The sequence below is a fragment of the Geospiza fortis genome, unplaced genomic scaffold, assembly GCF_000277835.1.
Source record: "Geospiza fortis unplaced genomic scaffold, GeoFor_1.0 scaffold461, whole genome shotgun sequence".
In the NCBI taxonomy this organism is placed as follows: Eukaryota; Metazoa; Chordata; class Aves; order Passeriformes; family Thraupidae; genus Geospiza; species Geospiza fortis.
Genome location: NW_005054463.1, coordinates 613,695 through 638,122, shown reverse-complemented (window position 1 = coordinate 638,122; position 24,428 = coordinate 613,695). Strand labels below are relative to the sequence as shown.

The window sequence follows — 24,428 nt, the reverse complement described above, 5'->3', positions numbered from 1 at the left end:
AGTCAGGGAGATACACAGATCTCACTCTTGTACTTGGGTAGCTACTCCACATCCTCTCGCCTTCAAGCCCACTCTGATGGTCAGGGACAGGAATTAGTTTTACATCACAGACTTCTTCTTTGCCTCCATGGGCTCACTGCACCTTGGACAAGCAGCAGGATTGAAGGAGAAGGCTGGCACAGGGTGTTTCTTCAGTGGATTTTTGCACAATGTTTTTCCTTCAAACTGAGCAAAGCAAAGAGGGAGAACTTGTGTAGGGACTCAAAACATAAAAATGCAAGTGAGATTATGCTTTTGCTGCCTTCATGTATGATTTTTAAAGACATGCGTGGCTTTTGGGCTCACAAATGTGGTTAGATACAAGCTGTGTTGTGCACATTGTGTCTACCTTAACCCCGCCACTTTGGGGATGCACTTCTTTCCAACACATCTAGGAAAATGCTCCAGCAATGCTACATCCAGTGCCAAACCATTTTGATCCTAGAAACAACTCAGAGCTGCATTTTGATAATTTCTTTTTTTTTTTATTGAGGATTGAAGCAAAATATTTTAATGAGCCCCCTTCCCAAGATAAGATTTAAATTATTTTCCTGGGAAAGGATAAAAAATGAAAGATCTTAATCCGTGTCTTTCATTTCAAATTACATATGGAAAAAAACCCAAATCCCTTTGTTTTTTTCATGAATATCATCTACCTAGCTGCTTATGTTGCCTTCCAGCAATGTCTTTGTTGCTAACTCTGTCTGAAACACCACCTGCATCTAACTCTGTTCTAATGTCTCTCTAAATGTGACAAGAAAATTCATGTATTTAAGAAGACAATTAATAGGAAATGTAAGCCAAGCTGTTCTGTTAGGAGATAGAGAAGATAAAATTCCAGGATACTGTTATACACAGTTAGCAATCCTTTTTACTTTTATAATTAAAATATTAGTAGATGCTAATAGGAAGGATTTGAAATTGAGATGATATAACTTGTTTCAGTGTCAGGAAAGGCTAATATGAAAACACTTTTAAAAAGACTCTATTTTTCAAATTGTATTGGGCACACACTGAATAGAATGTAAACCACTTTAAAAAAATAATAACAAATGCCTTTGGAAGTTAGTAATTAAATTTGAAAATCCATGGTTAGGTTGTTAAAATTTTTGCTGTTCATGTCTGTTAAGAGTTTAATGCTGAAATTAAAACTTTTACAGTTCAGTATATTATTCAAGTGACAGATTATGCACTTTTCCCTAGAGGATTGTAACTGAAAAAGACAACAATCTAAATTAGCATATAGACTCAACTAAGGGAATGCAAAAAAACAAATATAACCTATAAATCAAACCTGAAACACAAAATATTTATTAAATGTCAAGTGCACCTTGACTCTGTGTATGCACAGGAGTGTGGTCAGGGCACAGCTGTATTTATACTGTCCTTGTGCAGCTGGTGTTGCTGAGAAGGTGCCAAATCAGAGAGCAGCCAAAGGCAAGCAGGATCCTGGTGGGGCTCACAGAAAGAGCTGAACCAGCAGCTGGGATCAATCAGGGAAACCCACACTTCTGCTTGGAGCCAGCATCTTTAATTAAAACCCTTGTACTGCTCTAATAACTTTGCATGTTGGGAACACTTTCATTGATTTCAGTTACCTCCCATTTTTGCCTTCATGGATTGATATTGTCCTGACACAATTAAAGATGAGGGGAAAATATAAAGGAGACTGATTATTTGCACATGTACACGAGGTGGTCATTTCATCACAGTTTATTGCTGTGAAATGCTGGTAGAAGTTGACAGTCTCACCCAGAAATCCATCTCAATGCACAGCACATTTTTCAGTACTTGGGTGTTTATCCTTTGGTCCTGGCCCTGACTGTGACAGTTCTGTGTAGCTGAACCCTCCAAATTCTTGGGATCACACACAGGATCTGTAGGAATCCAGGCAGATAGTTGTGCTGACCCTCAAAAGGTCTGCTTTGAAGCTTGGGGTCTCAGCTGGGATTAGTGAAGCTCTCCTCACTATTGTGTTGGGTGAAGATATGAGTACCTGGCACCCGAAATGCCAAATAGTTTGACATTTTGAGCAGCATTTATTATTCAGATAAGTCTTGAGTTACAGCTATAAAATCCATTGATTGTATTTGTAGGAAAGTGTTTTGGGGGAAAAAAGCTTGTTTTTTTTTTAAACAAGTGCAGCTGGGTGTATTTTCTGTGGGGTTACCCCCTGAGAATGATTGCAGGAAGCTGAAGTGGTGAGTAGTGTTCATTGGCATCTGAGCAATCAGATTGTTTCAGACCTTCAGAAAATACACAGAATTGCCTTGTGTTAGTTTTGGCTTGGGGAAAGACCTTAAATCCTTAAGATCCAGAGCCTGCCAAGCTCATTAATGTCTCGGTGTGTGTGGTGCCACTGAAGACACCTGACAGGTTCTCCACAGAGCTGGGCCTTCAGTAGCAGCTATAATGCAAATACGGCACACTGTGAAGCAGGAGATAGAGATGATATCTTCTGGCCTCTTCCTAGAACAACACATTGGCATTTTTGTGGGCATTGTTTGTTTTCCCTGAAAAATAAACTGGGGAAGAGCAGCGACAAACCTTTGCCGCAATTATTAATTTTGCTTCAGGAAAACCCACAGTGTTCCCTATCCTGAGCAGTGTGGTAGAGATCCTCCTTGAGGTGGTGTCTAATCAGAAGCAAAATATGCTTTTTAAAGGCATCCAGTTCAAGTATTGTGCTGAAGGGAGGAAAGAGAGAACTGTGTTCCTCCAGATCAGCCCTGGTGTGAATGGCCCATGACAAGATTGACCCCAAAACCTTGATGCTATCAGCACCATGCTCCAGCCAACTGAGCTGTTCCTCCAGGAGGAACCAGTGGCTCCATGGACAGGATGGACATCGTGGCCCACACCCAACAGCAGCTGGTTCTGGGGTAAATAAATCAGAGGTGAATCAGGCTCCCACTGATTACCCACACAGAGGGGCTTCACACCTAAACTTCTGGGGTTCAAGTAAAATGTCCAATAGCTGTGGGGCACAGCAAGAAATGCATTTAGCAGTGGGCTCCATGCATGGCCTTGAGGCACAGGCACAAGGCAGAATTGGCTGTGGCCATGTCAAAACAGGAGGTGCCATGGAAGGGGAGGCAGAGCCTTTGGGTGGTGGCCCTTGGCTCCAGGAGCAGCTGCTCCCTGGGCAGTGGTACAGGTGACCACAGAGGTTTTGGGTTGTATGGTGAACTGAATGGTCCCTGTCCCTCCCACTGGGAATTAGGGCCCTCCCTCAAGTCAGGGTAAGGCTGGACTTTGCCTCTCTGTGAGGCAGACAGTGCCCAGTCCAGGGCAAATCCTGAGCTGGTGGAAAACAAGACACACTCACAGACTAGGGAAGGAATTTGTTCATTTTCATGAGCCAAGACTGTCACACAGTGTGCTGGTGGCACACAGCCACAGGTGCCATTGTTTCACATCTGTCTTAAGGTTTATCAATACTGTCACTTAAATAAACAAATCTTTTTAATGTGCTTCTCTGGCAGTGTTGACAGTAAGTGCCTTCACAGAATTTCCCAAATTCCTCAAATTAGATTGCAAAACCACAAAAGCCTTTTCTTTCTCTCTGGGGGTTTTCCTCTGGTATCAGCAAGATGAAAATGCTCTAAAAGTGCATTGTTTTATTCTGTAGATTACAAACAATCACTTCTCTTTAGTTGTTTGCATTTTTATGTCCTAAATAAATACTGTATGTAGCAAGAATTTTCAGCATTACCTTAAGTATTTCTGGCAAGTAGTGAAGGGATTTTGGATCAGAATGTACTTATAAAGGTGTTACTTATACATCAAAATAGTAGAATCAAGCAGAAAGTTGGATGGATTTTTTTTCCTCTTGCTTCCTGAAAAGTGGTTTTCATCGAGAAGTAATTAAATGCTTTTAAAAAAATAGGTGTTGAAGGTTAATTGCAAAAGTGTATCATCCCAACTTTTATCAAAAGACAGCTGACAGCACAGTAGGCAGTGGTGGCTGGTTTAGTTTGGGTAATATTAATTTCTTTTTCCATAAAATAAAGACAAAAGTTACAGCTGAGTGAGGGAGGGGAGGTGGGTGGGTGGGCCACTGGGTGACCATTCTTTGTGCAAGGTTAAGCCCCCAGTGGTGTGGAACAATCCAGCTGGTAGATCTCCTTGCACCATTCTGTAAATGAAGTCAGGATTGCGTTAGTTAGAAATAGCAAGTGGTGTTTCCAAATGTGCTCCAAGGTTGCAGCCTGTTCTGTTCCCATTTGCCAAAGGGATTGCCATCAAGGGCAGCCTTTGGCTGTGACATTGGTGGTCTCACTCTGAATTTCACTCATTTACTCTCTGTTGCTGTTCTTAGTGGGGGAAACTCTCATGCAACTGGTGGGCTCTTCTGTTATTTCTGGGGGCAGGGGAGACAATGTCATATCCTGGTTTTTTTAATAATTTGAGAATAACATTCCTTGTGAATTTCCAAGGGTAAGAGGGCACACAGTCCTTGAGCAACATGTGTGCTCCTAAAGAGGGGACTGTGCAGGCATTCTGGATACAGATACTGTGCAGATCCTCTGGATACAGGTGTCCTGAAGATGTTATGGATACTGGTCTCCTGCAGACATTCTGTGTCAAGGGAAATATAGGTTGGATATTAGGAAGAGGTTTTTCACAGAAAGAGTGATAAAGCACTGGAATGGCTGCCCGGGGAGGTGGTGGAGTCACCATCCCTGGATGTGTTTAAGAAAAAACTGGATGTGGCACTGGGTGCCATGGTTTAGTTGGGGTGTTTGGGCTGAGTTGGACTTGATGATCTTCAAGGTCTCTTCCAAACTGGTGTTTCTGTGAATCCTGGAATACAGGTGTCCTGCAGACATTCTGGAATACAAGTGTACTGTAGGCATTCTGGGTCCAGGTGTCCTGCAGACGTTCTGGATCCGAGCACCAGCACCACTGAGGCATTTCCCTCCCTTCCTGGGGGTTTTCCCAGGCCGCTCTGGGTGTTTTGCTGGGGGAGCAGTAGGAGAGCTCTGTGCCTGGCCCCGTGTGTGACCCTGTCCCTTTTCATGCCCTGCAGTGACCAAGACCGTGTGCGCAGAGCAGTGTGACGGGCGCTGCTACGGGCCCTACGTCAGCGACTGCTGCCACCGCGAGTGCGCCGGGGGCTGCTACGGACCCAAGGACACCGACTGCTTTGTACGTGCCATCTGCCTTGTTCTTCTTATTCTTCTTTCTTATTCTTCCTGCCAATCACTCTGTAGAGTCTTAATGCTTTAATCCATGAAATTCACAGTTTCACCCTTCTAATGTACTGCATGCCCAATCGCAGATTCAGGATGCAAATTTTAGCTTTTAGGATTTTTCATATTCTATTAACATCATTTATCTACTTAATATTACTCATTAACAGATCTATGAGATTTGTAAATACAGATTGGGAACTGTTAATATGCTTATCTCTGTGATTTTTATCTTTTTCTTTTCCAAAATTAGCTTCTAGAGGTGACAGCAGTTTTTTAAAAGTATTTGGCATTATATTTGAACATGGTTTTTATTAATGCTCTGTGTGCTTTTCATATCAAAGGCAAGAATACTATTTAGATTCTCTGTGCAAGGTGTTCCCTGTTTCTGCCAGACTTAATTTAAATTCAGGTTTTTTTACTGGCCATGCTTCTTTGTGGAGATGGAAAGAAAGTGGTTCCCAAAACGCTCTCCCTCAAATGCATGTTACTCTGTGTGCGCTTCAGATGGAAAGAAAAAATGGCTTTTTCTTTAAAGAAATAAAATGTAAATATCCAGGCCTTCAGAAAATCTGTCTTGTTTCTAATCTATTATTTCTAAGAGTTTTATCAGTCTTAGAACCCAAAAATGATCTCAAAAAAATGAGTAGCTCCTCACACTGGGTCGACAAGTTTTGCTAATGGTTTCAGGGGAAGCAAACCTAGGTCTAAAGTAGACTCAGAACCTGCACAGAGAGGTGAGTTTTCAAAGATACCCATGTGTTCAAAGAGCCAAATACCTGTGGAGTTGTTGAGTTGGGAGGAAGGTATGGAAAATTGCATATATTTTGAAACTGTGGGCAAGTGACTGATAATAACTGGCAAAAATAAATCTTATTCTGTCTGGTCCTAACTGCTTGATAGTGATAGGTTTTGTGCTTCAAAACCACACTCTAAATGCTGTTCTTTGGCTGCTGATGAGACGTTGTGGTGGCTTGACAGCAACCAAGAGGATTTACTAAAGCTGTTCTCTGAGGCTTTTCACAAGTAGATGCTCAGCACATATGGTATGGGTGATCCAACAGTGCCTGGAAGTTCTCTGTTGGCTTTGAACTAGAGAGACAGGAAAATACCAGTCTTTCTTGTGTCATGTACAATATAAATAGGTAAAGAGAAGAGGAAAAATGCAGTCATTGGGTCCAAATGAGCATTGAGCAACATCCTCCGAGCTGATGTGTTGATGCTTTCAAAAGTTAAGGACTGTTACTAATAAGTAAAACTTTACAAAAGAAAAGCCTTGTAAAATCATGGCTCAGGCCTGTTACTTCAGCTAAGTAGAAGAGTGCTGTGGGAAATAGACTCAGCTGAATTAGGGGTAGAAAACCAACTTATATAACCATCATGTGTTCATATAATGGTGTGTGGTGGTTAGCTGGATTATGTTATGATTTAAAACTATGTAGCTGATAAGGGCTGAACTGCTTAAAAAGGCCTGGTTTTTGCAATAAAGAACTCTCCTTTGCACCTGCCTGGGGACTCTGCATCACTCTGGACCCTCACCCACAAAGTTCAAGTTATTGGCAGCATAAGTTGTGTACTGCTGTAGCCTGAAAGTTAGACTTTATGAATTGTGGCAGCTGTGGAAATACACATGCTAAAAATCAACTGGTATGTTTTTTTTCTGGTACAGCACAGAGGCATCCAGGGTTTATTCTCATTCCCTTCTGGCCCCAGAGCAATGTAAAAGAAATTCAGCAGGGGTCTGGCAATTTTCAGGCCTAGTCATTACTTGCTTAGACACAGTGGGTGAAGAGTGTAACCCTTTAGGCTATAGACAACTGTGCTTAGCTTTCAGCTGAGACACATAACTTTGTTTTTTCCCTGTGTATTTCCTGTGCTTTTATTCACAAATTAGCAGCATTTAGCACAAAGTGCTAGAAATTTGCATATATTAGCGAAGAAATTACAAATGTATATAAAACATTTCAGTCATAAATTAAAAGTTTCCAGGTCTTCTAGATGAATTTTTCCCAAAAATTGCCATGTCTCCAAGGAGTATTGGTGTGCTTTATGCCTTTGCTAAACTGTTATCAGAGAATTGTCATGTACATGATGGAGTACCTTTGAAGTCAACATGTAAGAAATGGATTGAGGAAACAAACTCAATTAGTATTTATTAATAAGCAAAAGTACAGCTTATGAAGCATTACAAATCCTTTAGAGCATTATGGCATCTTGCAGCAGCATCCTGTTCTAAATACGGTTTTAATATCTGTAGATAAAATTCATCCATCCTCCTCCATCTGCTGCCATGCACTCATTTGCATATTCAGTTCTAAAAGCAAGAGAGTAATCATCATCTGACATAAATGCAAGCAAACATGCTAAAGCAAAGTTTTACTGATGTTTTTATCTCAGATTCAAACTGAGTCTAGAGCTTGAAATGCATAGGAGGGCCTGGCTGTCTGCCTAGTGGAACCAGAAGAGTCACACAACCCTATTCCTTGGCTGGACTTGCCATCCAGTTCTGATTAAAGTGTTTATCTTTGTAAGGGTTAAAAAAAATCTGTTTCTATGAAGAAAAACCAGGCAGGTTTTATATTAGGCATTGTAAAGGACCAGGCAAGGCAGGATCAGCAGTTTTGCTTAGCACATGCTCCATGCAGGACAGTGCTTTAATCACAGATCTCCCTGCTCATTCCTTTCAGCAGCAGATTTTGCCCTTGGATACATTATTAGCCTCTCCTTTCTGAAATCTTCAGCCATGGCAGGTCCCAGGGTCCTGCTGGTCCTGATCCAAATGGAGATAAGGACTCCTAGTAAAATTAGCAGAAGAGAGGAATCTATTTTCTCTCAGTCCCAGCCCAGGAGGCAAGGGGACAGGACATGTATATTATTGTTATACTTGTTGACTCTTTAAAGACACAGAACGATCTGTATTTTAACAAAGAAAAATGGAAAAAGACCAGAAGGAGTCACTCCTAGGCAACACTTCTAAAGCAGCCTAGATTACTGGTTAGCAGGGAGACAATACCCAGTAACAGTGGCTGCTTAAACTGCTAGAGGGATCCAAGCCAGGCTACAGCTTTCATATTCATACAAAATTTTCACTCAGGGTATGCTCTGTGAAATTTACTCCAACAGTTTTCTTACAATCTGTAGTTAAATCTATAGACATGATGTGTGCTGATAAGGAATGTCAAAATCGGTGGGGCTTTCTACTCCTAATTACCAACCTTGCATGGTCAATTGTTTTCCCTGCATCCCATTACTTTTGTTATCCACACACTCTCCTCTTCATTTGTCAGGGCCCTGTCCTCTGTCAGCTGTGTGTGGCAGAGCCTGAATGCTAAGTGGGACAAAGTCCTACTTTCCTCTCTCAGCGTGTGAAGCAACTGACCTTGTTAAACTTGCCACTTAGGGAAATGGCCCCCTCCTGTGCCGGCTTAAAAGAAGTTCTTATCCCTTTTGCCTCCTAATTGGGAATTACAGTTTTCAGCTGGATGATGTACTCACACTGTAAGAAATATAAAGGGTTGGACCTCTGAAAAAGTCATTAGCATTTGCTTAGAGGATGATAAATAGCTGCTCACTCTTGGCAGTTTTAAAATGTCCTATCAAGTTGAGAATTAGTTGATTGTGAGTCGTTATGAAACAAATTAAGGGGTTGTTTTGGTTTTGTAGGAAGTGTTGTAACAGGCAACTGTTGCTAATTAAAGGGGCTCACCAAACTCCCTAATTAAAGTAGTCACATATTTGCCAAGATCCTAACAAAAATCCAAGTAGCCAAAATGAATGTTAGAGAGCTCTGTATCACATTCCTCACTGTCACAGCAAGTCTGAACAATCAAAGCCATGTTTTACACCAAAAAACCACCAAAACCCTAAAGCAGCTATATGATTTAATTCCTTTTTTTTCCTCCCTTGTTTTGCAGGCCTGTATGAATTTCAATGACAGTGGTGCTTGTGTCACACAGTGCCCCCAGACCTTTGTGTACAACCCCACCACCTTCCAGCTGGAGCACAATCACAACGCCAAGTACACCTACGGGGCTTTCTGCGTCAAGAAGTGCCCACGTGAGTGCTCTGTTACCTGCCCTGCTCTCTGCTTCTCTCATGGGGAGCTGCACTTGCATTTCAGGAGCCTTAAAAACAGGGAGAGAATGAGAGCTGAGTGCAGAGCACCATCTCTCCAATCACCCCACGTGTGCTTGCAGCCTGTAATAACTCAGGTGATAGTTAAATGCAGTGGCATTCTGTGCTGCTGGCAGTTCCCAAGGATCCTAGAGGGATTTTCCTAAAGAAAGGTTCTTTCTGTTTTCCTGGTCAACTGCTTGTTACATTCATGCTTTAGATCAGTATTTACAATTTCCAAAATAGTGGGATTATAAAAGGATATGAATTTTTGTTCCAGTCCACCACCAGCACCTGGTACCAAATGCTTCCATGATATTGATGCCCCTAACTTGGAGTAATGATGATTTGACAGAAAGTTACCCTGAGCAGTTCTGTTCCAATGAGAAATAAACTTGTAATACTGTCAGAAATGCAGTCTTAAAACTCCAGAGTAAAATTAGAGGGGAAGAGGGAGTTAAAAAAAGAAGAATGCCATGCATGTAAAACCCACATGCTTCTGAGATACCAGCCAGATGATGACAAGTAACAGAAAAAATTATAGGGTCATCACTTACACAGTCTTTGAATCTGCTGGTTTAATTGGAAAGAATAATAAAGAAGATAGTGTTCTTGCTCTCCCTTTCATTCCATAAAGGTTTACAGTTGTGCATTAATTATTTTGTCCATAAATTATGTGCAAGAAGGATGGGTGATCTGTATTAAATGGAGCCATAATTCAACCCAGCCCAAAATCCCAATTTTGAATCTCTGTGGAGGACTGACAGCAGCCAGGGGCTGTGACCACCAGGGCTTAGTTCTGCTTCTCATAGTGGTGGGTTTGCTGAAGCAAGATTGGTTTGTTAAGAACCTGATATCATGCACTATAAGGGTTATAATTCTTTGCCCAAATACTTCATTGAACATTTATTTTTTTTCTTTTTCCTTTCTTATCAGCATTAATCATTTAGTCAAGTAGGATCAGTCTATATTCCCTTTGGCTGTTGTTTTACAGGGAAAAAATTCAAATACTTGTCATTGTCCTGTGCACTGTTTTATCCCAGATGTGTATAGTGTGCATTAAAAAGACAGGACAGACCATCTTGCTTTATTTCTCTCCAATTACTGTAACTTTTTTTTCCTACAAATAATAATAAAGCTACATGGGGGACTAAGAGGGATCAGGCCTGACAAAAATGGATTTTTATAAGTCTCTGATAACGTGCCTCTTTTGCCTATACACTTCTGAAAACACAAAATTTTGAATGTTAATGTCACTGGGAAAGTGCTACGGTAACAATAGTTCCAAAACACACCCAGCTTTTACTCACTTCCTGCCAACATCTCCTTTTTCTTTTCAGACAACTTTGTGGTGGATTCCAGCTCCTGTGTCCGGGCATGTCCAAGCTCCAAGATGGAGGTTGAAGAAAATGGCATTAAGATGTGCAAGCCCTGCACTGACATTTGTCCTAAAGGTAGGCAGGGGTTCAGCATAAATTTACTTGAAAGTAGTCTACCCAGGGTGTTATTTTGGCATGAATTGCCCTTCATAAGTGTGTTGTAGAATATGAATAGCCTTTGAAAGCTCACAAAAATTTGAGCTATGTAGGTTGTGTGTTAAGCACATAAAATAGAGTGAAAATTTATTAAGTTGTAATGGCAATATAACCAAACCAATTGCTTTTTATTAGATACAAATGAAGGGGATTTCTCTGTTGGTTTTAGAGAAATCTCAAAGAATTCTTCGTTGTGTTATTTTAATGACAAGTATTTCCTGGAGGTGTTTTAGCATTGTCCTTTTGTCATTCCAAAGGGGGTCATACAAAAAACCCTGACTTCAATGTCTGGGATGTCTCAATTTGTCAATACAACATTAGGTTTCCATTTCCTTGCTCTATCTCTGCTTTCCCCAAATCTTCTACCCCCTTTCTCAGTGTCTCAAACACAGAGCAGTGATGGTTCTGTTGAAATCTGTGGTTTACTTTGCTGTTCTAGACTCCAGACTTTCTGCTCCCTGCTTGAAGCTCTGTGGAGCAAAGCATCAGAGGTTTTCCTACATGGCCCTGTGCCACTTTTCAGTCCTAATGGAAGCCACATCTGGCTTAGTTGTGGTAAATAATTTTTGTTGTTGTTGAATAGATAGTTTTATACATGAAAACACAGGTATTGAGTTCCTTAATTTCTCAGGAACAAAGCTATCACATGTTTGTGCAAGCTACTGCTGGTAGCTGCCATTAGAGGAGCCCAGTGAGGAAGACAGAATACATTATATGGTTGAAGTCATGAGGGATTTGTTCCTGGGTGCATCCTGTGTCCCAGAAAACGCAGTAAATTACACAGACAGGCTACACAGAGACGTTTCCTCACTGGTTTCCAGTTTCTCCAGGTACCAGTAACTTGCTGATTGAGCTGATAAATAACAAGTTATTTACACAACCTTTTCAAGGGCCTTATGGCATGGATGGTGAAGTTCTCAAATCCACCAGAGAAGATCTCTGTGATGCCTTGAGAAGGCTGACCTAGAACAGAGGCTGGATGGAGCTAAAGAATAAAGTAGGGATTTATTAAAAGACCTCAATGGATGCAACTTGGGCAGCAGAAGAGCCCAGACAGGGCTACACCCAAGATGAACCATAATGGACACCTGGTCACGGGGTCTCTCACTTTTATAAGTTCTGCTCCATTTCCATATGGGAGTTAATTGTCCAATTACAGCTTTAGGTTATGAAGTCCCATCCTTCTTGTTTTTCTCTCTTCAGTCCATGTTGTTTGTGCTCTTGGGCCTGAGATTTGGATCATTTGTCCTTGGTCTCCTAGAGAAGGAGTTGTTTTATCTCCCTGCTCTGTGCAAAGAGCTTACCAACCCCTAAGTGTCAGAATTACATTAAAGCAGTACAGAATCTGAAAAATATAAAAGCTAAAACATGAGGCAGCATTTCCACACAGCAATGTCAGGCCCCTCAGTTTCTCCAGTGCCCAGTGCACCAATAAATGGCAAGTCTGGGCTGAGTGGGATTTTTGTATGCTGGGATTTTGTGTGGCTTATACTCACCTTAAGATCCCATGTGAAATACCTTAACCAGTGTGCCAGGGTGCTGTGGCAGGTACTGCAGCTCACTGTTTGGTTTAAATTGGGATGTGCTTCTTTGGGAATATGGGTCAAGGATGCTCTTTGAGCCCCTCTCTGCTGAATGAGATGAAGACTGATGTCTGTAAGGCTAATGTGTTCTGATTCAGTAATTGTTCTCCCCAGTTCTTTACACAAGCTCTTTGTTTTGGCAGCATGTGATGGCATTGGGACAGGGAGTTTGGTGTCAGCTCAGACAGTGGATTCCAGCAACATTGACAAGTTTGTAAACTGTACCAAGATCAATGGCAACCTTATCTTCCTTGTCACTGGGATTCATGGGTAAGTGACAAAATGTTAAGATGTTATGTCATGGTGCCAGCTGAAACCAATTGCATCCACCTCTTAATGATGGCTGCAGGCTTCTTTTATGCAGTAGCAGATCCAGGATAAATGAGTTTTCTGCCTTCCATTGTGAAGAAAAACATTCCCTTGATTCTTTAGATTCAACCTCTAGGAAAAGAAAGGATAGATTAATTGTTTTCACTAAAAAGAAAAAAGACAACTATGATTCTCTGGTTACTTTATGAGGTCCTCAATACTGGCTTATAATAAAGGCTGATCAGAGAACAGAAGGGAGAAAAGGAAGTTACCTTCCATGAGTTTGTTTAAATTTTGAATGAGAATAATATGCAGAGAGGCAGCCTCTCTTAGCATAACTTGTCATAGTCAGTACACACACATGCACAGAAGCTGCCCTCTTGTCAATGAGTTTTGAAGAATCTATCCAAGTTTCAGAATTCACTGGTGTATAAATCCAGTATTTTGGTTTAAATTTTGCTCATTGTAATAGAACCAGAAATCCTCAAAGTGTCACATGGCTCTGCTCTGGCCAAATGACCCACTGAGAGGCTGGATGGGAACCTGGTAAATCTCACAGGACAGGAAAAAAATCAAGTGAATACAAGACAAGCAGCTAGAGCCTGTGAGCAATCTTGTGTGGATTAATCCAGTGCATTACATGAAATTTAATTTCAAATACAAGAAGTGCTTTTGCAGGAAAAATTATATTAGCTCATTTAAAATTCTGTCTAAATTAAAAGAACCAAACCCAACCTTCAATAAAATTGTACTAGTCTGAAAAAAATCTAAATTTGGACTATAAGCAGCAAGTTAGAGTATTCTATTCTGTTTTGCAGAAAGTTAGAATATTCTGTTCTGTTTTACAGAAGAGTAGGACATTTAATGTTGCAAGTATGTAGCACTTTGTGTCTCATTCTTGATGAAGAAAACTCATTTCAGCAAGCCTCAAGTATGAGGGCATTGAGTTCTGCAACCCTAAATTTTTCTACAGCATGGATTGCATTAGTAGAGGTTAAAAGAAGAGAAGATTTGAGAATGAATGAGAAAGTCTGGATTTCTGGAACAGCTTTTATATTTAAAGTTTCAATGACAATTTGCAAACCAGCAATATGAAAGGGAAATTAAAAAATGACACTGACTTTACAAGTAGTTTGTTTTATAAATGGACAGTATAGAGAAACAACAATTTTACTTATTTCCTCTCCAACTTTTGTCACAAATTCATTTATTCACAGTGAACTGCAAATTTTAGAGTATGAATTTTTAGTGTTTTCCATTGTAGGGACTTAAAATCTGGTTCTCTGTGGAATTGGAAGACTTTTGGTGGTGGCAGAGAATAATTTCCATGAAAAATGCAGAATATATTTTTTTGTTGTTGTTTCCATTGGAAATTGTGCTGTTGCAGTTGATCCTATCCTATATTTTGATCCTGTGGTTCTGTAGCCTAGTTCTTTCCTGAGCACGTGAACTTCAAGTCTTTGTGAATTTGTTATAATTTATGTAAATATATATATATGTAATTATGAATGTTTTCTACACATCCATTTAAATTCATTAAGATATACACTATTCTACAGTTTTATATGTTGATAAAACAGCAGAAATTTGGCTGTTTAAGGGGTTTAATTGTATATCTGCATCTCTAAAGCTATTTTATCTTCAGAATTTAGAGGTGAAATTCAGCTGCCTCATGTTTATTGCAGGCAAGGGTTTTTCCTTTTTTGATGGTAATGCAATTTGAAAGCAAAGTGCTGTGGTTCTGTTAGGTAGTCAAAACTTGTTATTTAGTTTTGTGAGAGCCCCACATTGTTAAAATGTGTTTGATGCCTGTGTGGCCCACTGGGCTTTTTTGTTAACATTCTAGGACTCCTTTTGTTGCTGCTCAGGGTGGTTAGAGGTGACCCTACCAGTGTGTCACCTCACAGATTTGTGACTCCTGTCCCCAAAGACAGCCAGGTGGATCCACCTGCAGTTTCAGTTCCAAGAATCACGTGTCCTGGAAAGCAGAAGGAGGAGAGGAGGAAATGTGTGCTCCATATTTATTGGGGATGTTTCCTGCTCTCAGAGAACACATAAAAATTCCATAACATGCTATTCCAGAGGAATTTTGGTTTTGTTTAAGCTTCTAGTCAACTTTTAAGTAGGAGAAGAAAGTAACATGATTATTAAATGATGGCACTCTCAAAATCAAGGTCAGCTTCATCTTTTTACACTAAGGCATATCTAAGTTTAAGATTTTAATTTTTGGAGGTTATTTCATTTCTCAATGACAAATTTACTAGGCAAGGATCCATACTTTTAGAGATTCGTTGTTCAACACCTTCTAAAAAGTGTGCCCTTTGAATGCCATGCATCAGGAACTGGTGGCATGCTCTTAGGAGCTGCTTTGTTAGTCCTGGTATACATTCCTGGAAAAAAACAATGAAAATTCATCTTTCCTTTAGGAAGGTCACTCATGGTTGTTTAAAATTCCTTAATTTTCCATAGCATAAATATTTGCTAAAATATGAATGGGCCAAGCCTTTATGTTCCTTCAAGATGAGGTGGGAGAAGTTAGACACAGATCTGCAGGACTACAGGCTGAAGGAGCTTGGTGCATATCCTCATAAAAGTAAGGTGTTGAGCACCTTTATGCTGTTTCCTACAGTATATGGCTCTGAGAACCTGATCTTTTCTTATTTAGAGTTGTCACATTGTGTGATTTTAATCTTTCAGAGACCCCTATCACACGATCGCTGCCATCAATCCAGAGAAATTAAATATCTTCCAAACAGTGAGAGAGATAACAGGTAACACAGTTCTGTTCTCCTATAATCTACATTAATTAATGAATTCATTTTCACTTTGCATTTATAGTTGTCATGTGTTGGGTTTTTTGAAGAACACAAGGTACTTGTTTTCTTTAAGCTCACCAAGCTGTCATTTTAATGAAAATTTAATACAGAAAACTTCATTATCAGGTGATTTTCACAAATGTGCTGTCCTTTGAACACAGGATGCCCATTATGCTAAGTAGACAAAGGATCTTGATCCCATGTTAGCAAAGTAGAACAAGTGTTGCAAGGGAAGGAAATGTGAGGATAATGGTGCTGGAATGTGGGAAACCATTTTCTTCACCTGAAAGCATTTGAAAGTTCTAATCTGCTTTTACACCTCCTTCTCTTGGTCTAACAGAAGATGCTGCTGCAAGTTAGCTTTTGTGAAGATAGATGTATAATGTGGTGGTGGTGTGTCCCATTTTTTGTGACTTTTCAATAGGGTCATAGAACTGGGTACTCAGTACTTTGTTTTCTTGTTTCACCATGCGAGGGACAGGGAGGGAGATAATACAGCTCTGAGTTCTCATTTGATTTCTGATTGTATAGAGGTAGGGACTGTTCTATTTCATGCACAAAAAACCCCACCAAAATACCTTTGGGGCTGCACAGCTTGATTGTAGCTGTGTGGAGCTCAGCATGCTTCACCTCTCAAAAGTTGTGAATTTCAGCAAACCAGTGGGATTAAAAATGAAAGTAAACTCTTAATCTCTTCCTAATTAATATCAAAGATAGTCTGGCATCTGGGAGAATATTATTTGCCATTCCTAAACACAATAATTGAGCCATGCTGCTGAAGTGGAATTACCCCTGTTCTTGCATTTCAGCCCAGTACTGAGGCAGAGTCATGGGGAGCTGCCCTCTCTGGAGGTTTGTGCAGCACAACACATCCTGAGGACTTTCCAAGTCCTCACCTTGGAAATTAGGACAAGTTTTCCTTGTCTTTTTTGGAGGATATGGTGGTGAGCAGCCTGAGAGACTGCAGCTTTCCTTATTTATTTCCTTTCCTCAAGCTGGCACTGTCTTTGCTTTATAGGCTAAGCCTGTCCTAACTCACATGTGGCTGAAATAATTTGTGTTCACATGTTTGCTTTTTCCTCCTTTAGGGTATTTGAACATACAGTCTTGGCCTGAGAATATGACAGACTTCAGGGTGTTTTCTAACCTGGTTACCATTGGTGGGAGAGCTCTCTATAGGTAAGGTACTTCTCTGTTGGTGGAATAATTTTTTTTATTAATGTTCTGTGATTCTTTGTTCAGTAGCAGAGAATGCAGCATCCTTTGGGAAGGACGTCATAAATTGCTATTTTTTTTCCTCTGTTACCAAGGTGTTCATTATCAGTGTCTTTGCTAATCAGTTGTTTATAATGGGTAATACCTTCTCAACATAATTATTTTAAAAAGCCAGTCTTGGTTCATGGCTGTAGCTATTATCTCATTGACTGGAACTTACATTTATGATTTAAAATACCTAGTGAAGAAACATAGTTTAAAAGGAATGAATAATGGAACTTAGTCTCATTATTAGGAATTTATATGGTTGTGATTAGGCATGCAGGTTCATATGCCCAAACAACAAAGTGGTTTTAAGAAGAGGTAAAAGGTGGAAAAACACTGAAATCACTGAGGCACCTCGCAGGTGAGGTGTTCATGAGCTCTGTAGTGCCATTTTTACCAGAAATGTTTCTGTGTGGAAACCGTGGTTTGAAGAGAAGAAATGCTGGGGGAAGCACAAGGAGGTACCTAAGTAATTTATACAGCAACTCCTGGACCCCCACTTTGGAGAGGGAGTAAATCAGACTTGGGATTCTGCTGGCATCTAAACAACAACCTGAGCAGAATATGAACAGCAGTGAAACCTTGAGGTTGAATTACAGCCCTGCATTCTGTTCCAAGGCAGCAATTTTTATTTGGAACAGCTGGAAAACAATTATCATCATTAAAATACAATAACTTAAAGGATGCCCAGAAACTGGATATTGTCTTCACTAATATTCAGTCATAAAATATGTGCAGTCATTTTCATGTTGTGCAGATAATCATTTACTGTTCCTTTGATGAAGAAAGTCGATAACCACATCTTACAACCAAAGAAAAATGAAATGTAGAGAGTGAGCTAGGAAAAAAATCCATGAAAATAACAATTTCTTCCTGTATTACTTGAAATGGCATTAATTTGATGCCTGACAGAAGATGTTTTAATATATTTTCCTTGGCATATAAACTATCATAGGGTGGTTTAGTATTAATGTGGTGTATTAATAGTATTAGTGCTGTTCAAAGTATTAATGCTGTTGAAAGAAAAACCTGAATTTTATTCAGTTTTCCTATCACCACATTATCTCAAAAAAATCTGTTAATGGATGAAATGAAACTGGTTGAGGGGTTCTGCTGGCTTACTTGGCCTAGTGCTATGAGCATCACACCTTGTGGTATCTCCCTCCTGACAGGACTCATCATTTCCTGGCCAATGGAACTAGATGTTGACTCATAAAATATTTGCTTTACCACAAAATAAAAGTTTTCTGAACAATTCTCAGTTTTTCCAGAAAGATCACCCTGACACTTGGAACTAATTCCAGTTGGCAATTCCCTACCAGATATAATGAGCTGTGCCTTCTGAAGTTAATTCCTATTTTCTCTCACTTTTGTTCTCATCCCAGTGGCCTTTCCTTGCTCATCCTAAAGCAACAAGGCATCACTTCCCTGCAGTTCCAGTCCTTGAAGCAAATCAGTGCTGGCAACATCTACATCACAGACAACAGCAATTTGTGCTACTACCACACTGTCAACTGGACCAGCCTGTTCAGCACCCCCAGCCAAAAGACAGTGATCCACAGGAACAAAAAGGCAGAGAACTGCAGTAAGTACCTGCTGCTCACTGCCACCAGCTCACCTGGGGGCTTCTGCAGCTCCATGGGCAGCAGGGGAGCTGTGCTCACTTACAGCATGCAGGGATTTGACCCAGTCTGAGCAGGAAAATGAATTTTTTTAAGGTATGGACAAAGGAAAAGGAGCAGAGAGAATTCACTGCTTCCTTAACATGATGGGAATGAATTCCAAAGGCTGTCAATGGAGTGTTCATGACTTTACAGCCCTTTCCATATGGAGTGGTGTGGTGGTGTTTGCAAGGATCCCAGAACCAGGGAAGAGATGAGAATCTTGACTCCATGTTTCAGAAGGCTGATTTATTATTTTATGATATATATTATATTAAAAGAAAACGAGATACTAAAACTATACTAAAAGAATAGAAAGGATTTCATCAGAAAGCTAGAAAGGAAAGAAAAGGAATGATGATAAAATCTTGTGACTGCTCACAGCCTCGACACAGGTGGCTGTCATTGTTTTTACTTGATGACCAATTTCACATGCTGGGTAAACAATTCTCCAAATCACATTCCAAAGCAGCAAAACATGGAGAAGCTGAAACTTCCCAGCTTCTCAGGAGAAAAGGATTTATATCCTTTTCTCCTGAGAAGCTGGGAGATTAGGATTCCCTAATTAAAGGATTTTTCATAAAATGTCTGTGACAGAGTGGCATTAGCATCTTCTGCTTCCCTCACCCTAAGTGGCCCTATCTTAATCCAGAACAGTGATTTTGGGACTGGTTTAGGTCACCAAATTCTTCTTTTTTGTATTTGACTTATCTGATAAAAAATACTACTTGAGGAAAGCTTGCATGCCAGTACCTAGGCTGAGATCATAGCACTGAAAAGCCAAAGGAAGCTCTGTAGCAGATAAAATAACTTGTTTATGTAGAAATCAGGCAGCAAATTGCATCAATACAGGCATATTGTAGCAGCAAGGCAGTTCATTTGAAACATCTGTTAGACTGCTTGCAGGAGAGGAGATTCATTAAATTGCTGTATGTTTAAGTGATATTGCTGATTTTTGTGCTCTGACCAGCCAAAAATGTTTGCTTTGGGTTTTTTCAAGCTGTGGTCCTATTTTTGACTTGCACTTTAGTTCTTTCTTTCTGTTGGTTTGAGGGTGGTTTTGTTTGTTATTTTTTGAGGCATCTTATTTCTTTTTTTTCTCTCCCCTCCCTTTGAAGTGCTGTTCTGCCCTGTTTTGAGAGAGTGAATGGCTGTGCTCATCACTATAGTGTAAATGTACCCTCAGTGTTAGGTGAAATACAGCTGGAGCTTTGTCTGTGCTGCTCAGTTACTTTTGTAATCTCTCCTACCATGGCAGAGCCACAGGAAGTACAAAGTCGTGTTTGGTTGATCTCCACATGGTTTTGGTTGTGTGGCATTTTAATTATTATTTTAGGCTGTTTCTTTACGTGCAAGTTAAAAAAGCGAGGGTTAAGAAAATGCTGCTTGCTGTACTGTGGCTGTGCCTGAGGGTGTAGGGTTTTTCTTCTGCCCCTACATAGAAAACCAGCTATAAAAATAGTGTTTCTTGGAAAATAGAGCTGCTGCCAAGAAGGATGGCACATCTGCCCAGGGCTGTGGCACTGCTTTTTGCTTTCCCTTGCAGTGTAACAGGATCATGTGGTGGGGAACCACCTAGTCCTGCACTAGTGCTCTCTAACAACTGTGTTTTGTATGGCATGAAGAAAGAATTAGCCCTTCTGACATCTCCCATATGGAATTGTTGGGGTGAAAGAAGAAGGAAGAAGCTCAAGGTTTTTTTGACCATGAAAGAGTCACTAAGGTTATATTCCCAGATCTCAGTAGGTCCCATCTTGCCAGGAGATACAAGAACTTTTGAACCTTCTGGAGAGCACAGGTTTCCTCTCCACCAGATGGAAAACTGCTTCCTATGGGAGAAAAATCCTGCTCTTGGTGCTCTGATGTTTTCTTACATCAGATTGGCTTTAGCTGTTTGATTTTCATGCAGCATTTAATGAAAGAACAATCAATTTTCCTTCATTCCCAGACATATAAAAGGAAACTAAGCAGTAATAAGGTGGAACACAGGCCTCATGTCTCACACAGGAATGATTGCTCTTTGCTTCAAGCTTTCTGTAACCCCCCACATGTTAGCAGACAATGGGAAATCACTCAGGTGAATTTTGTAAGGTGCTTTCTCCCTTCATGGAGCAGTGTCCCAGTTGTTTCACTGTTTTTGAGAGCTTTGGGACACAACAACTGAACACAGCAGTTTGGAACATAATCTTGCATTAGTTGCCAGGGCTCCTTTGTCAAACACCTCTTTGCCCTTCCCTGGGATCACTCAGTTTGAATCCCTTTGAAGCTGCCACAGCTACTGAAAGATGGGCTTCCAGAGCAAATGGAAACTGGGATGTGCTGTCACATCATCCTCTCACATGCAATGTCTTGTCACTACATTTGCACACAAAGAGAAAATGCAAACTTCATTTCATCTCTAGCTTGGTGAGGATTTCTAGTAATAGACACTCACCATTTTCCAGAAAGAAAAATACTCCTAAAGACATTTTAGGAGATTTAACACTGTGGGAATCTTAAAGAGGAAAGCATATCTCATTTGCTTCCTTTTTAAACAGTCACAAGGTAAGCTCCAGTATCAAGGGGCTGGTTTTAAAAATGGACTCTGACCTGTGTTCATTAAAGGGACAGTGTATAATGAACACAGGCCAGGGGTCAAGTGGCTCCATCTGGGAGGCAGTGCAGTCCCAACAGGAGCAGTGGCTTTTTCTTTCCAACTGGGAGGCAGTGTAATCCCAACAGGAATATTGGTTTTTCTCTCCAATTGGAGGGCAGTGCAATCCCAACAGGAATATTGGTTTTTCTCTCCAATTGGAGGGCAGTGGAATCCCAACAGAAGCAGAGGTTTCCTCTCTTTGCACATCTGTGTGAGTGAATGTCAGTGTCCAAGCTCTTGTGCACAGGGAAAGGAGCAAACCACCAAGGAAAGGGTGGGTAGATTTTACCTTTGCTCCATGCTGAAGTGAAAAGTCTGCCTTTTTTTTCCCAACTTTTTTTTTTCTTTTTTCTTTTTTTTTTTTATGGAACAGTCACAGGTGAGTCATGTGAAATATGAGTGCGCGCAAAATAAATGCAGAAAAAAAATGTTCTTTTCTCCAAAGTTACTTGAGCAATTCTCTCAGCTTTAGTGACGCCTGCAGTGTAAGGTGAAACCCTTCTAGGCAAAGGTTGTTAGAGATGTGATTATTATGAATTATATCAATCTAGCCACCAATTAACAACTTGAATAAATGATTACATTCATTATCAGACATGATGTAAAGCTAATTGAAGTCTGCAGGAGTTTTCCTATTCAGTTTATGGAGCTTTGGATCAGGCCCAGAAGCATATAGCCAAATAAAAATAATTTTTCTTTTTTTAGTAGCTAATTTTCTTGTGTTCTATTTAGGTTGGGGAAAAACATTGGACCTTTCTGCTCCTAACCTGTGCAGCCCCATTAATAAGGAATGAGTCCTTCTTCTAAAACTCCTGACAAAATCCAGTTTCTGTCAAGAACATTATTGTTATTTCTTTACACATAAGGCCAGGTGATGTGCTGGAGCTGCAGAGCAATGCTCAGCCCATGGAACTGCCAAACAATGTGTCAAAAATTGAAATGTTTCTTTAGCCATCCCCACAATTAAAGAAGAGAAAGGCAAGAGAAATGAGTTTTTATAAGTTGTCAAAACAACCACTCCCTCCTTGCCAAGATTCTTTTATGAAAACATTTCAGGAGGAAATCATAATTTTTTTTGTTTCTATTCCTTTTTTCATAAGACTACAGGCACTGTGTTGGCTACATTTCAATGGGGTAATCATGATTTTCTTTATTGAAAAACTCTTTTTATTTGTATACAGTTACTCACTGTATTTTGGAGCTATCTTGTAATAATATCCCTTGTTATTTGGACAGATATTTTAGTGAAATACTCTGTCCATGCAAATCAATTCTGATCCCAGAGTAGTTTGAAGGGTGACAAGAATGAAAAAAAAGGAAATCACTAGTGGTAAATCACAATTTCAAGTCACAAAGAAGGTGAGAAAGGAAACAGGGAACAGCCTTTCTGTGATGAGTGTGGAAAAACAAAATCAGAAGAGCTAGCAAGATTCTTTAAATTAAAAATGAGAAATGAAGGGATTTCCAAACCTGGTTAAGTTTTCTTTGTTGCATGACAAAGATTTAAAATGAGTGATTGATTAGAAAACAAAAAACATATGAAACTATATGAAAAGTTTGTTTAATTGTAAGTAGGATAGTTTCTGGCTTTGTGGTATTTGTTTTTGTTTGCAGGTTCAGGCAGTGGCAGCATAGTGGAACTACTGACATCTGATAGTTATTATAAAAATGTTAATGTGCTTAAAAGGAAGTGAGGTGAGGACAGTAAAGAGAAGCTGAATTTTGTGTCTGTGCTCATCCTGTGCTGGTCTGGCTCATTTGACTGCAGCAGCAGAGCTCAGGGAAGGAGGACAAAGCATCTCTCTGAAATGGCCCCCTGAGTCCCTCTTGCTGTGCTGGAATCTGTGATAATTAATACACTTTAAAGCATACTGAGCACCTGCAATGACTCCTAAATGAAATAACTTTGTATTTGGCTGTTCCTGGTTTGAGCTTTGAGGCAAAAGAAAAGCCAAAAAAATACTTCTGAGTACCTTTTGGATGTCAGCATTAAAAATTATATGTGATATAGAAAGGAAAAAAACTAAATCCCAGCCTTGATAAAACATATTCAGGCTTCTCATGCCTGAGGTTATTTGTGGTGTATTGAGTAAGAAAGTATTGGAGAGGGTGGTAGAACTCAAGCAGCACACTTCCTTTTCATTTATTATTCCTCTTAAGTTGCTTCCAATGGTGTAAAAAGCAAACAAGTGTCTGTATTGTTGCTGTCTCTGATAGTTCAGGTCCTTGCTGGGTTTAATTTACTCAGTCCAGGGTGCAATCCATTTGTGTAAAACATTGCATTGTGCAAAAATAAATTCAAATAATTTCTGTCCTTTCACGTGCCAGGGTTAGGTTGAAAGTGCACCCGGATTTCCTTCAGATGCTGGAGAGATAATGTGTTCCCTTTACTCTTTGCTCATTTTCTCCATCTGTCACATCCTCTAGATAGTTACACAGAGAATGATTTGTAGAAAATAAAAGTACAGACTTACTCTGTTTGAAACAAACTTTCCCTCTCACCCTTAGTTCATTATGCATTTTCATGTGGGCTTGAGGGTTTTAATATAAAGGCTCTTTGGCTTTTCAGGTGATTTTACTGTAAACAATTTGAAAATCATCATTAATGGTGTCTTTCCTTCAGTTATTTCCCCACTGTCCATAAGTTTTATTTCAGGGAATCCTCAATTCCTAGGTAGCATTTTATATTGTAGTTTAATAGAAGTTTAGTGGATTCAGACAGTTGGTTTTTTGAATCCTTTAAATTTTTGCCATTTATCATGTCATGTGTCAGGGAATTTTACAGGTTGATCTTTACTTTCTATGAAGAAAAATCTCAGATTTTAACCCTATTGGATTCCTGTCTCTTTGAATGCCCACGAGGGACTGGGAAGCAGCAGTGAACAATTGTTTCATGCTTACTCACCTCCTCCTTGCCATTCAGGATTTTAGCAGCTTTAATCATGTCCTTTCTCCCCTACCTCTCTGTTTTCTCCTGGTTTAGAAGCTCTTCTCTGGTTTTGATCATCCTTGGAGCACTCTCTTAAATCTTTTTCCTGCTCAGTTTTTTCTGAAAGGAGCAGATCAGAAGTGTGTACAATATCCAGCTGAGTGCTCTGTGTATTTGTGTTGTGGCACGATGGTGATTTGCTTTTTTTCTGTCCTGTGATTTGTGGAAAAAACTTTATCTAAAAAACATGTAAAAGTTGTGAAGTAGGTATGTATTATTATTTAGTGCTGGCTGCATTCAGGATAGTTCTTTAAAGAACATGTGCGCTCTCTGGGAGTCTAGTTTCTTTTTTT

The 24,428-nt window shown here is 40.0% G+C and overlaps 1 protein-coding gene across 1 annotated transcript in view; it reads left to right on the top strand.

Moving 5' to 3' along the window:
- Positions 1–24,428, top strand: part of ERBB4 (erb-b2 receptor tyrosine kinase 4) — a 351,768-nt gene that overhangs the window by 189,364 nt on the left and 137,976 nt on the right. Inside the window, 7 exon segments of the mRNA XM_031062777.1 lie at positions 5,072–5,190; positions 9,149–9,290; positions 10,688–10,801; positions 12,609–12,735; positions 15,472–15,545; positions 16,679–16,769; positions 18,236–18,435. Coding sequence (XP_030918637.1) covers positions 5,072–5,190; positions 9,149–9,290; positions 10,688–10,801; positions 12,609–12,735; positions 15,472–15,545; positions 16,679–16,769; positions 18,236–18,435 — 867 coding nt within the window.